Source organism: Artemia franciscana, chromosome 6 (genome assembly GCF_032884065.1).
Source record: "Artemia franciscana chromosome 6, ASM3288406v1, whole genome shotgun sequence".
Classification (NCBI taxonomy): domain Eukaryota; kingdom Metazoa; phylum Arthropoda; class Branchiopoda; order Anostraca; family Artemiidae; genus Artemia; species Artemia franciscana.
This window is the reverse complement of record NC_088868.1, coordinates 14,818,028-14,831,557: the sequence shown is the minus strand read 5'-3', so window position 1 is coordinate 14,831,557 and position 13,530 is coordinate 14,818,028. Positions and strand designations below refer to the sequence as shown.

Sequence of the window (13,530 nt, the reverse complement as noted above, 5' to 3'; positions counted from 1 at the left end):
AATTTTTTCTGATCGCTGAAAAGACTGGAACTATCTCCTTGTATGTTTTTGCTGCTACGCGGGCAATGCTTATATTGTTAGCATTTTGACTTGAAGAGTTCATTCGCAGCCTAGTCATGTCGAGAAACTGAAAAACAAACTGTCTTCTTCATCTGGATTCAGTGTTATATTTTTTTTTCTCTGTCTTTATAGGAAGGGCGTCAATTGGGAAAGAATTCAGCTCGAATTGAGCGAATTCTTCTCTACTTCTCTGGTAGGAAATGAACTGCTGGAGATAGAGCAGACAACCTGACCAGCTGAATATCTATTTTTATTGCTCATTTTTCATAAATTGCAGGATAAAAAGCCAACTCTTGTGTAGAGTAGCCTATCAAACCTAGTACTGGTACTAGCAAATAATTCCTTCAGGCCATTGACATTGACTCAGTCATAGGACTACTATCCGGTCTCTGACAAGGCAACTGAAATCCTTTAACCATCAATGCAAAAGTGCTTGCAGAAACATAATTATACCCACTAGCTATCACCGTTGCCTGTTTAAACGGGCGAAGAACCGTAATGACAGCATCCACAATGGGCCACTCATTGCTGTGAAGTGAAGTTCGAGCTCTCTGATTTTAGCTTCATGAATGTTTTGGTTTAAGAAGTCGCGCTCTTTCCAGGTACAATACATTTCTATCGTGGTAGGGGTGCTATTCCATCGAACATCCATATCTTTATGATGGATTGACTAAGGTTACATGTCTTCAGACTACTTCAAAATGATCATGGGATTTGGAAGACATTGTCTGGATTCCAACCAGCTTAACCAGTGCTTCCCCCAGCGCCAATACAATGGAAACTCTTGGTACGGAGTTCTCACTTTTGCTGCCAAGGTCTGGAACATTAAATCCGAGCTACTATCAACATCATTAATACAGCATGTATTAATACAGCATGTTAATTTAATGCTTTTACATACACTTAAAGCATACTATTAATGATATTATTACATATTATTGTAGGCTTAATAATATTATTACACTTAATAGCAGAGACTAACAAAAAAAGGAAAAAGAAAAACAGTTACAAGTTCAACACCATAAAGGGAGAAAGGATGAGCGAAGGGAGAAGAAAGCAAAATGTTCAAAGCAAAAAAAACGCATAAGATTTATTTCTAAAAGCCGCAAATTTTGCCTTCAAGCAAAAAATTCTGATCAAAATAGCGTGAAAAGCAATTAAGGGATTTAAATTAGTCTTACACATGGACTTGAAAAAATTTGACTCGTACACAAATTACAGAGATCAGAAAGCCAAAGAAAAATACAGTCAAGGGCCGTTGGAAGGTGCCTTGGGAGCTGACGAAACATAGAAAAGGCATAAACAGTATAAAGTGAATCAATATCATGATTTTATCAAAAACTAGTATTTTCCATCATATCTCAACTCGTGGAGAGTGGCCTCAGAAATGAAGGAAAATCTGACATCTATACAATTGTACTATAAGAGAAACCCGATTGACTGTACTAGGAGAAGTATTTTAACCCATAAACATACCAAATAGTTAAAAAATTAGTCAATAAAAAAGGTTAGGAATGAAAATACAAAAAAAGAATATACGTGGCTAGTGTATGAATTATTTTCTTTAATGCAGATAATGCCTTGTATGTGTGAATAGAAAATTAGTCCAGTTTTCCACGACTCAAAAGTTTTGTTTGTTACCGTTTTGGTTTTTGTATCCTTTTGTTAGAGAATTTTGTTTTGAATAGTTAAGGGTAATTGTGTGTAAGATTTGTGTCATCTAATTTCTTACAAAACTTAAAAGGTGAAAATGATTTGGCCTTTGAATGAATGAGATGTTTAGGTAAATAAGTGAAAAGTAGCTTATCTAAACATTGAATGTAGTACATACCAGTTACCCGGGCTGATCCCAAAACTCGTTTTTAAATAGGGACAAAACTGAAATTTTAGTCTTTATAATTTTAGTCTTTGACACATCTTCAAACAGTTTTTCAACGCCAAGCGATTACACAATGAGCGAATATGTATATCTAGTTTTATTTTTTCATTTTTTACTGAATGATGAAGTCCTAACGAAGTATTTTAGTACAGTCATTGTATTTATTGGTTGACGATTGCAGTTTGCTGACAATAGGCTCTTCTGAATTAGTTAATGTTATATTAAGGAATATAAAAAAGCTTACAACAGGATAAAATCGATACAACTAAAATTAAATTTTTTTCAAAAGAGTCCTAGCATCCTTACCTCAGTGAAGTTCAACGAGGACTGATAAATAGAATGTGATGAAACGGGGCAATTCATTGAAATGAAGAAGAATGATTTAAAAACACGTTTTTACTGCTAATCATGCTTTTGTGGCTGCTGATCTCATAGGTCTATTTGTGACAGGTTCCGTGTTAATATCTATTGGTTTTTTATAATATGTTTGTAAGATCATTTTACATTAAATTTGTGTATAGAGCATTTAGTGAATATTTTCCCAAGTCCCTATTTAAGGAAATGTTATTATTAATCTTAAGTCATTATTCAGTATTTTTCATCCCTATTTTGAACTGTTTTACTTTCGTCATGGAAAGGCAGTGTGGTCTTCGAAGTTATCTACGTCGAGTATATGGGGATAATGTGACCAAGGAGGTGTCTAAATATATTAACACCCATAAGAGACACGCAAATGTTATAAATCAACAAGATTTTCTTCATCAATGTAAGAAGAAAAAGATTTTGCCACTTTCAATAAAATTCAATCTACATTTAGGCACTTTTAAAAGAAAAAAGTTCGAACGAGGTTTCGTTCTTCCGCTGTTGCATTAAAAAAAATGAGAGCAATAAACTATATGTAATTAGTTTATTAGGTATAAATTTTGTTTATTTTTATTCATGTCTTTTAGTTTTACTGCTGATGATGAACACTGTATATGTGTTCGAAATATCCAGTTAAATAATTTTATATCTATTCACTGTCAATAAAAAGGTTTCATCCCTATTTTGAACTGTTTTACTTTCGTTATGGAAAGGCAGTGTGGTCTTCGAAGTTATCTAAGCAGAATCATCGTTGTATTCTTTGATTTCAAATCAAAGGGTGGCAAATCAGTCATTTCAGACTATGACGTAAGTTCAATTCCTTCTTCCTGTTTATTCATTACATATGCCACAATAACACATTCCTTATTCCATTACTGTTTCCGAAATATCTAAATTACGTATTAGCATAATCATCATGTTATTCTTTAGTTTGAAGTCACATTTTTGCTTTTTCTTGCTCCATGCCATTTTCTCTAACTGTTCAGAATCATTTGTTATCTTGAGTAATTCTTGTGTAATTCAAAATTAATTCCTCTATCCTGTTCGTCCTTCACAGACTCGTACACATTAAAGTAACATGTTTCTTTATTCCATTGTAATTTTGCTTTGCCTTCTAACCGTAGACATCGTTGTGCAACATTTTTGTTCTCAAATCAATGTGATTTTTGCAGTCTCTTGTTCCATGCCTTTTTCTTTAGCTGTTTGGAGTCATTTGCGATCTAGGATTCATCAAGGCAAGACCTAGCTTTTGACTGTGAGAGTTTAATAACCGCATCTGGATTTTTCACAATTTTTACGCTGTTTGTTACGGGGCCCCTTAGATTTTTATGCAGAAAGGGGCCCATGCCTGTAAGTCCCTTTGAAATGTCATTTTGCTAATTTCATTTACGGAGGCGAATTTTTACTGCATAATTAACGATGTCGGTCACAAAAAAGCATTTCGACGAGCGTATGGATGACTTAAAGCAAATGATCGAAAATCTTCGTATAGAGAATTCAGCTCTGAAACAAGAGAATTCTGATTTGAAAAATGCAATTATAGCGGTTAAAGAACAGTGTTTGAGTACGGAATTGTACGTAAAACGCAAAAATCTGCTGATTCACGGAATTCCTAATAAGGATAGTGAGAATATTGAAGAGACAGTCCACGACTTTTTATCAGGAATGCCAGTACAAAACTCGAAGGATATAAAATTCACGGCAATGTACAGAATTAGAAACAAGACCAAGCGCCCTTCCCGCTCGAACTCTCGCCCCGTTTCGGACCCTATTTTTGTCTCTGTTCTGAATCTTAGGCATAAAGATAGGATCATGGCTTGTGTTGGTAGCCTAAAAGGCACAGGAAAGAGCATCAGTAATGACCTACCATCTGAACTTGCAAAGCGTCGGAAAGAACTTTTGAGTACGGCTTACAAGCTTCGAAATTCCAAAGTAACCGCTGAGAAAGTATCTCAAACTAAAGTCATGCAACAGGGTACTAAACTATGGCTAGAAACAAAAAAACTTCTAGCTCAAACTGGGTTAAGTTCAGTGATGCATGCCATGACCCCCTCGCCTTGGTTTTATCCGCAGTTATTAGTGATGGTGCTTCTGACGCGTGACGTAAACTATCGAGTATTTTCGCCTCAGTAAAGTGAGGGGATGCAATTTTGCTGCTCTTTTTTTGCAACGTCCGTATCTGTGTGTGTTTTTTTTAGTTATTGTCCTATTTTTCCTTTTCTCTATTTACTATATTATTTACTCCTTTTTTGCTTTCTTTTGCAATGTGCGTATCTATGTTTTTTTTATATATTTATTTTCTTATATTTCTCTCTTTCCATGTTATTTACTTTTTTACTTGTAAATATTTTTCCGTTCCAGAGCGAAAATTCAAGTTCGTGCCTTCGCCTTATGAATTTGCTGTCATTAGGATGTCTACGTCACCCGTGTTCACTCGACTACAGCGTGGTCTCTATTCATCACCTATATTGGTAAGTAGTAATGTATGAAATTGAGTTTTCATCGAGGACTGACGCTAATCTCACCAAAAGGAAATTAGATGAATATGAAAGTCGTAGAGTAAATTTTAATGAAATTTTGAATAACCCGATAGGAAGAACACCGAATATGAATTTTGATGAAAATTTAGATAATATGATTGATAGTAATTTTGTGGAGGAGTTTGGGCTATGGGATGTTGGGGCTCGGAGGGAGGATGTCCTCCGGGTTGTGCATTTGAATGCTCAAGGGCTGAATTCTTCCCTGGATGATATACAGCTTATATGTAAGAATTCTCGCCCTGGAATTATTGGTTTATGCGAAACTTTTTTAAATGAAAAGAACCAGCTACTTATGGATATACCCGGATATAGTTCAATATTTCTAAATAGAAAGATAGCAAAAAAGGGGGGGCTAGGATTTTATGTATTGAGTAATCTGGCAGTTGTAAGAAGAGATGATCTGTCTATAAACATTGAACGGGTATTTGAATCTCTGTTCATAGAAGTATCTCCAATGAAAAGATACTAGCTCCAATGAAAAGATAATAATTGGCGAAATATACAGATCTCCAAGCGGATCAATGAAACAATTTATGGAAATATTAGAGATTATTCTTGGGAAAGTATTGTCTGAAAAGGCAGAAATAATTTTAATGGGTGATTTTAACGCTGACATGATGGATATGTCATCGAGTCAGGCTTGTGATATACTGGCACTAGTAATCTCGTCTGGCTTAACTCCCTGTATAAATATCCCTACACGAATTTCAAACCAATCTGCAACCTTAATTGACAATGTGTTCTCATCTATACATTCTGTAAAAAATGAAGTGCTACTATCAGATACATCGGATCATTTTCCAGTAGGAGTTTTACTTCCACTCCCCCGGTCTGCCCGCTGAATAGTCCCTGATAATAAACCAAGATTCCGATATACACCAGCAAACATCGAAAAGCTCAAAGATGATTTATTCACTACGTCATGGGAGTTTACAATACCTGAGAGGGTGAGCTTAGAAAATTATAATAAGGCTTTTGATTTTTTTTATGAAACAGTAAAGAAGAAATTTATCCACCATTGCCGAACATCCCAACCAAGTCTTTCTAAGAGATCAACACCCATAGCCCCATGGACTACAGCTGGAATACTAAAGTCAATAAAGAGAAAACAGAACCTTTGGAAAGAGTATAGGAACAGACCAAGTGATGCTAAATTAGAGACTTTTAAACTATACCGGAAGATGCTTAAAACTCTGATTCGATAAGCTAAAATTACATATTTTTCCCGAAGGTTTGCGGATTGCGGCAAAAATATTAAGAAAACTTGGGATGTAATTAAGGAAGTTACGCAACCATCGGCAAGACCTAGAAAGCTCCCTAAATCACTTAGTGTTCAGAATCAGCTTTTCTTGGATGAAGACCAAGTACGACATCAGATGACTAAATTTTTTGCTGAGGTTGGGAAAACAACGGCGTTAGGTGTGGTTCCTTCTTCAAGTTCTAGAACTTCGAAGCAGTTCCTCGGTCCTTCCTGTGTAAAGTCAATGGTTCTTGAGTCAGTTACGGAGCAGGAACTGATAACAATGATTTCGTCATTGAAAAATTCTTCATCTGGATTCGACCAAATTCCGGCCAAATTAATCAAACAGATTCTTCCCTCAATTATTACACCACTGTGCCACTTAGTTAACCAGTCATTCAAGCTCGGAATATTCCCTCAGCGTCTCAAGTTGGCACGAGTGATAGCACTATTTAAAGGAGGTGACCGGGAGGACCCGGAGAACTATAGGCCTATATCTCTTCTGTCTGTCTTTTCTAAAATATTTGAAAAGGCTATGCTAAAGCGTTTGCTGAGTTTCCTAGACGCGAAGAAGTTTTTTCATCGGCACCAATTTGGTTTTCGGGAGAAGTGCTCAACAGAACACGCATGTAATATGCTTCTTCATTTTGTACGACAGTCTTTAGACTTCGGCCTTATCCCTGCGGCAATATTCCTTGATGTGAAGAAAGCTTTTGACAGCCTCAAACACGAGATACTTATTGGTAAGTTGTCGCATCAAGGCGTTCGTGGAGAAGCTCTGTCCTGGTTTTCTTCATTCCTAACTGGCCGATCCATTGCAGTTGAAGCTTCTGATGAGCATATTCCAGTCGAATATGGAGTGCCACAAGGCTCAGTTCTTGGGCCATCCCTTTTCCTCATATATGTCAACGACCTCTATCGACTATTTAGCAACCCACGATCTGATTTCTGTTGTCATTTGTGCCAGAAAGGAGATGCTGTGGTTGAAGCCTTGGATACGCCTGGTCAACATGAAGAACTCTTTGCATTCGCCGACGACACCACCCTGGAGGCTGCAGCACCTGATGAATCATCTCTTATCCTCAAGCTACAATTGATGGCAGAAAATATATACCGTTGGTTTGATGCAAATTTGTTAGCTTTGAATGTAAAAAAATCGTTTCTTCTTATATTCTCCCGCATAGGCAAAAGCTGCCCTACAGTGACAGAGCTTAAAACATCTAAGGGATCCATATCCCGCCCAGCTGACCGGTTTATTCGATTCCTTGGGATACTTCTGGATGAAAATCTATCTTTCAAACGGCATACTGAGTCAATGAGATTAAAGGTTTCTCGAGGCCTTGGAATTATTCGAAAGCTGAAGCGAGTCTTTCCTTTCTCTATCCTTCGTCTATTATATTTCTCTCTTATTTACCCTTATTTATGCTACTGCTCGTCAGTGTGGATGTCAACATTTCCATCTGTACTTACACCTTTACATAATCTCCAACTGAAAGCAGCAAAAGTTCTTCAGTCTACCACCCATATTTCTGTTGAACTTCTGAAGATTAAAGATATTCATACATTACACCTCTCTTTCATTGCGTTTCAGTATTTCCGTGGAAACCTTCCATCAAGTTTTTCCGGGCTTTTTGAAATTGTTCGAAATGTCAGTCCTTATGAAACTAGAAACAAGGATGATGTGCTAGTGCCATACACCCCTGCAGTGCGCTCGGACTTTGGTCTGATAGTTGCTGTCGGACGTGCCTGGAATTCCATTCCAGTTGGGATTCGACGGTCCTGTACCATAGGATCCTTCAAGAAACGGTTGAAGAATTTTTTAATCAAAAAAAAAATAAATTAAATTATAATATTGATCAGTTATTTATATTGTTTAGTTATCAAGATTTAATTTATTTATTTAATTATTTAGATTAAATTTATTTATTTAGATTTGGGTGGTGTGAGTGTTGGATCCTCGATGTATATATATATTTTTTTTTTTTATTTATTTGTTGTATGTAGGTGGTGCGGAGACCGGTTGTACTCGGGTGAGGATTGGTGAGTAGACTCTAAATATATTTTAAGTGTGAATGTAATTAATAGTTATTTATGTTTTGTTTTGTTGTTGTTTTTTTCCCAAATAACGGGCCATTGAGCCCTTTGGGATATTTTTTTGTATATAAATTGATGGATATTGGTAATAAAAGGAACTTGAACTTGTCATCTTTTGTAATTTTGCATGCCAATAATGATTACCAATATTCTCCCCTAGGAAAAAATGATGTAATTTTTGTTCTTTGAATCTATTTAGGTGTTACGTGACTCGCATGATTTTTTCCTTCTATGAATTCATTCCAAAAAGCCAAAATAAATTAATTCCATTCCATGGTGGTTAAGAAATTCGGGTGTGAATTCATTTTCTCCTTTCTGTGTATTTTTGCAATCGCTAAAATAATACTTCTTCATTTTGTGGTGAAGAATCAGCAATTTTGATTGAATCAAGTAATTCTGGCATGGACTCAAATCCTTCTTCCCGTTCAGTCTTCACAGACTCGCGCATGCTGAACTAACATATTCCTTCGTTCGATTGTAATTTTGATTTGTTTTCTAACAACAATTTTTGCTGTGCAACGTTTTCCTTTGCAAGTAAGTGTTATTTTTGCTGTTTCTTCTTCCATACCCTTTTCTTTAGCTGTTCAAGGTTATTTGCCATCTTGTGTTATTTTGCATGCCTCATAGATGCTAATACCCCTCTTGACGAGGCGGAAACATGTAATTTATGCTCTTGAAATGGCTTTCCTGAAGTAATTGTAGGAGGAAATGATATTGAAGAAACTGGGTTTGTGCTATAATGTAAGCAGTTCCATTTGCTCAGTTCCCTACTGTTTTACCAGCTGATGAGGCCAAGAGTAGGACGGTGATGTAATCACTCTACGTCATAATTTGCTTTCTTGATTTAAATAAATTTATAGGTTGATTGTAAATAATAATTTCACATTATCACTTATCATGGTTGGATTTATTTTTTCTCCTTCTTGTTTTTTTTTCATTATAAATGTCTGTAATACCCCCTGAATGGATACAATCATAGGGACAAACGTTTAGGGTGGAGGACGAGGTTCAATGGTGGTGAAGGGATGAGCTACCAAAAAATGGGCTATCATTTTCGTTTTCTGCTCAGGGACAGCTCATTGGGCAGATCTTGACGGGGAAGGAATTCCCGCGTAAAGATTAGCACAGAAATAATTCATCCTGCCAATAAAACCTGGGAATAAAGCTCTATCGTTGGCACTCAGTTCGGAATACCTACATTATACACAAACAAACAGGTATTTAGAATAAATTATAATTTTACCTGAAGGTACTCATCGAGTTCAACTTGTCCGTTAAGATTTGCATCTAAATCACTAAGAATATCATGGAGTTGATCTCCGGGGATGAGCTCACCAGCTTGCTATAATATAAATATAAAGTAGATTAAATTTAATATCAGTAAACTGATTAGCTTAAATACTAAAGCACCTGTAGTTCAGCATGCAACTGATTAATTAGACTTCTTTCTCGACTAATTAAAAAATCTTTGAAGTGCACTATAGTTCGAACTGGCTAGCACCTTATACAAAGGAATAGTTACATGTCAATAAGTTTATATTAAGACACCCATTTTAGCTACAAAAAGATCTAGAAAATGGAAGAGTTAAAATTTGATTTACAAAAATTTCCCTTACATAAGAAAACGATTTACAAGTCCAAAATAAGTAGTAAAAACTGTCCAATAAAATCATTTTTTCTCGTTTTCTCTTTCCCTTGAAAAATAACTCATTCCCCCAAAGTCAAACTCAAAATCCTAAATAGAGAAACCAACAAAAAAGCACATTTGTGCTTAATTTGCAGCCTTGAAGGGCTGTGATAACGGTCCAACTAATATGCTTAAATCTATGTAAAGAAACTATATATATATATATATATATATATATATATATATATATATATATATATATATATATATATATATATATATATATAAGGAAAATAGGAAGTGATCTCCCCTCCTTAGGGTGATGTAAACCAGCATTTTTAGGGCAATGTAAACAAGTCCAAGAGAAGTAATAAAACTGTTCAATTAGGTACAAAGCCAAATCATATATAACCAGTAGTTTTATACACACATTACAACATTGAAAATAAACATAAAAGTTACAGTAAAATTAAATTTTGAGCTGTTGAGCTTTCAGCCATTAACATCATTATATGTCAAATATTTACTTTAATTTTATTAGTTCTTTCCAAGACTGTTCAAGACGAATATAGCTTTACTACAAACAAGAGTTTGGATACTGCCCCCTTCCCTAACTGTAAAAGTCTAAAGCCTACTCCATCATTGATTCTTCACTGAAAACTAATTATATTACAAATGTTTTCTTCTCCAGTTATTGCTGCATTAAAAATGAAAATAAAATTACAGTGAAATAAAATCTTGAACTGGTGATCTTTCAACAATTAATAGCATTATATATCAAACATTCCGTTTGGTTTTATTTGTACTTTTCAAGACTATTCAAGACGCAAATAGTTAGTTTTCAGTAAAGCACCAATGACACAGTAGGACTTAGGCTTCTTCTAGAGTTTAGGACCTAAACTTTGTTTGTTTCAAGCTGGATTTGCATATTCAAGGTAAGTTTCACTCGTTTTAAGATTTATTTACTCATTTATGTAAGTAACTATTGTTTGTTTGTTTGCTATGATTGTTTATTTAATTTCTGTTCGTTTTGTGTTTCATTTATGCCTTAATAGCAAAATATATTTGTTCGTTTTAAGCTTGATTAGCATACTCAACTTAAGCTATACTCGTTTTGAGATTTATTTATTCTCTTTTATTAGTACCTGTTGTATGTTTTTCGCTATGATTGTTTATTTAATTTCTGTTCTTTTTGGGTTTCATTTATTCTTTAATAGTAATTTCTGGTTGTTTTGAGTTTGAGTTATTGTAGGTTTCTATTTTTTCTAATCTTAAGCTTAATATGGATTTTGCTTTTCTTTATAAAACTTCTGTTTCGGAAAGTTTTTTTTTTTAATTAATCGATAAAAATGGACATTAGATCTTAATACATCTCCGTACTCTATATAAAAAAGTAAGAGTACACTTTTTATGTGACTGACTGTCAAACTTAAAATGTCAAAATGACAAAAGCAATGGATGACAAATATCTGTCATAGCTTCTCTGGGGAATCCTATAAGACCCACTTAAAAATGTAAAATATCAAAATGACAAATGCCATGACTGACAAATGTCTGTCATGGTTTTTCTGCGGATTCCTATAGAACGACTTAAAAAATGTCAAAATGATAAAAGCCACGACTGACAAATGTCCGTCATAGCTTTTCTGGGGATTCCTACGTTTAAAATCTCGACCAGATTACTTACTTTTAAGCTCTTTCTCACATCATTGACAGATACAAAACCCTTCTTATCTCTGTCCAAAGCTTGGAACCTTTTAATGTATTTACCCATTTCTTCACGAGTCAAATTGATTGGTATTAATTGTCGCGATTGACGATTCACTTGCTGACCCATTTGAGTTTTTAGAAATTCCATAGCCATTTCTCTCTGACGCTAAAAACAGAAAAAGGAAACTACTATCAAAAACTAAATTAATTCAAGACCTAACTTTAACGTAAAAAACCAATATAATTTTGTAAAGGGCTAAAATATAGTAGTATACATGAGAATACGAGGATCAATCTAACTTAGACGAAATTCACTCACATGACATTCATGATTTTGGTTAGTATGGGGAGTGGTTAGCGCTTTACTAGTTTGCTGCTATTATTGCAACCACGATGGAATGTTACAAACCTCCAGGTAACGGTTTTCAATGACGGTGATTTCAATAGAGTAATTTCTGTGTTTATGGATTGTAAAAATCCATATTACGGTTTTCAACGATTATTTGCTTTTTATTTTGATATGAATTCATATTTAAGGAATTTCAGGCTCTTTCCACAATTTCCAAAATTGATTTTTATAATCAAAAATTACAGTTGTAATGAATCTTAATTAATCTTAATTAACGAGACAGTACCTTGAAAATGTACCTTTTAAACTTTCAGTTATATATATAAACTTTCAGCATTATATTTCGCTGTTAATTAGGCTCTAACTAACAGCAAAAACGCTGTTAATGGTCGTAAACACGATGATAAAAAATAAATTTTCGATTCTCTTAATCAGTCTGTTTTAGTATCCGTCAGATTTCTATCTTCTGGAATAAGGTTGATCGAAATTGCCTGAACATCTGAAAAACATGAAGTTAAACTTGGTAGGTAGCATTTTCAGTTAAAAGTGGAATGGCTGGGGAGGGTTTATGATTCTTTTCTCTTATGCACACATCAGAAATAGCACTAAAACTTACCTAATAGCCCTGAGTTTCAGTATAGAAAAATGTTACGTTTTGTTTACTCTTATATCCCTCAAGCTACTAAAATTAGTGATAATCAAGTTTACTATTCAAAATTTAAATAAATTTTTAACAAACAAGAAAAATCTAAAATTAGTCTTTAAAAAACACAGTTTTTCAGATGGAACTAATGAGCATAGTTGATGCTCATTAGTTCGATGTCACGGATTGTGAAGCAAAAAGAATTGCTTCAAAGCCTATACGACATACACACCTGTTTCAATAAAACTAGAATGATGACATTTCCCTATGCTTTTAATGTTATTCAAAACTAAAGCTTTACGCAAAACACAAAAACGCGACATTGACGTCATATGCATGAAAGAAACATGGATTTCGTCTTCTTTTTTGGCCATTATCGACGGGTACTCCTGTTACATTTCACCACACTGCAGCGTATCAGGTGAGCCTATGACGCACGGTGGCGGTGTCGGTTTCTACTGGGTGGCGGTGTCGGTTTCTACTGGGTGGCGGTGTCGGTTTCTACTGCAAAGAAAACATAACTCACAGGATCCTGGATGCCGCAGTGCCAAAGATCCATGACATCGAAGTTTCATTGCTGTGGGCACGACCAAAAGGCCTACCTCGTCAAGTGTCGTCACTGATACATGCCACGGTATATTATATATACCACGGTATATGCCACGACCAAAAGGCCACGGTATATATAGTGGAATATCTCCAACAAAGTTGCAACCTCATCAGAACTAAATACCCATATGCTGGAATCTTTCTTTGTGGGGACTTCAACGACCTGAAGCCGAACTGGATCGAAAGCTCTACAGCCCTTCGTCAAATAGTTAAAGTAAAAACACGGGGAGAAAACACCCTCGACTTGATCTTCACTGCACTTGGTGATTTCTGCTTAGATCCCTCGGCGGAAGAACCACGTTCAACCAGCGACCACGCAATTGTTCTATTGCGACCAGACCACGCAACTGATCTATTGCGACCAAAGTCAACAGTGGAACCTAGTAAACCAACCCAATTCACTTACCGTCCGCTCA

At 35.2% G+C, this 13,530-nt stretch overlaps 1 protein-coding gene across 1 annotated transcript in view; it reads right to left on the bottom strand.

The window, feature by feature from the left end:
* Nucleotides 1-13,530, bottom strand: part of LOC136028089 (glycerol-3-phosphate dehydrogenase, mitochondrial-like) — an 83,777-nt gene that overhangs the window by 4,823 nt on the left and 65,424 nt on the right. Inside the window, exons 12-13 of the mRNA XM_065705707.1 lie at nucleotides 11,491-11,679; nucleotides 9,420-9,518 (exon numbers count right to left, since the gene is read on the bottom strand). Of these exons, the coding sequence (XP_065561779.1) occupies nucleotides 9,420-9,518; nucleotides 11,491-11,679 (288 nt within the window). The remainder of the gene's footprint in view (nucleotides 1-9,419; nucleotides 9,519-11,490; nucleotides 11,680-13,530) is intronic.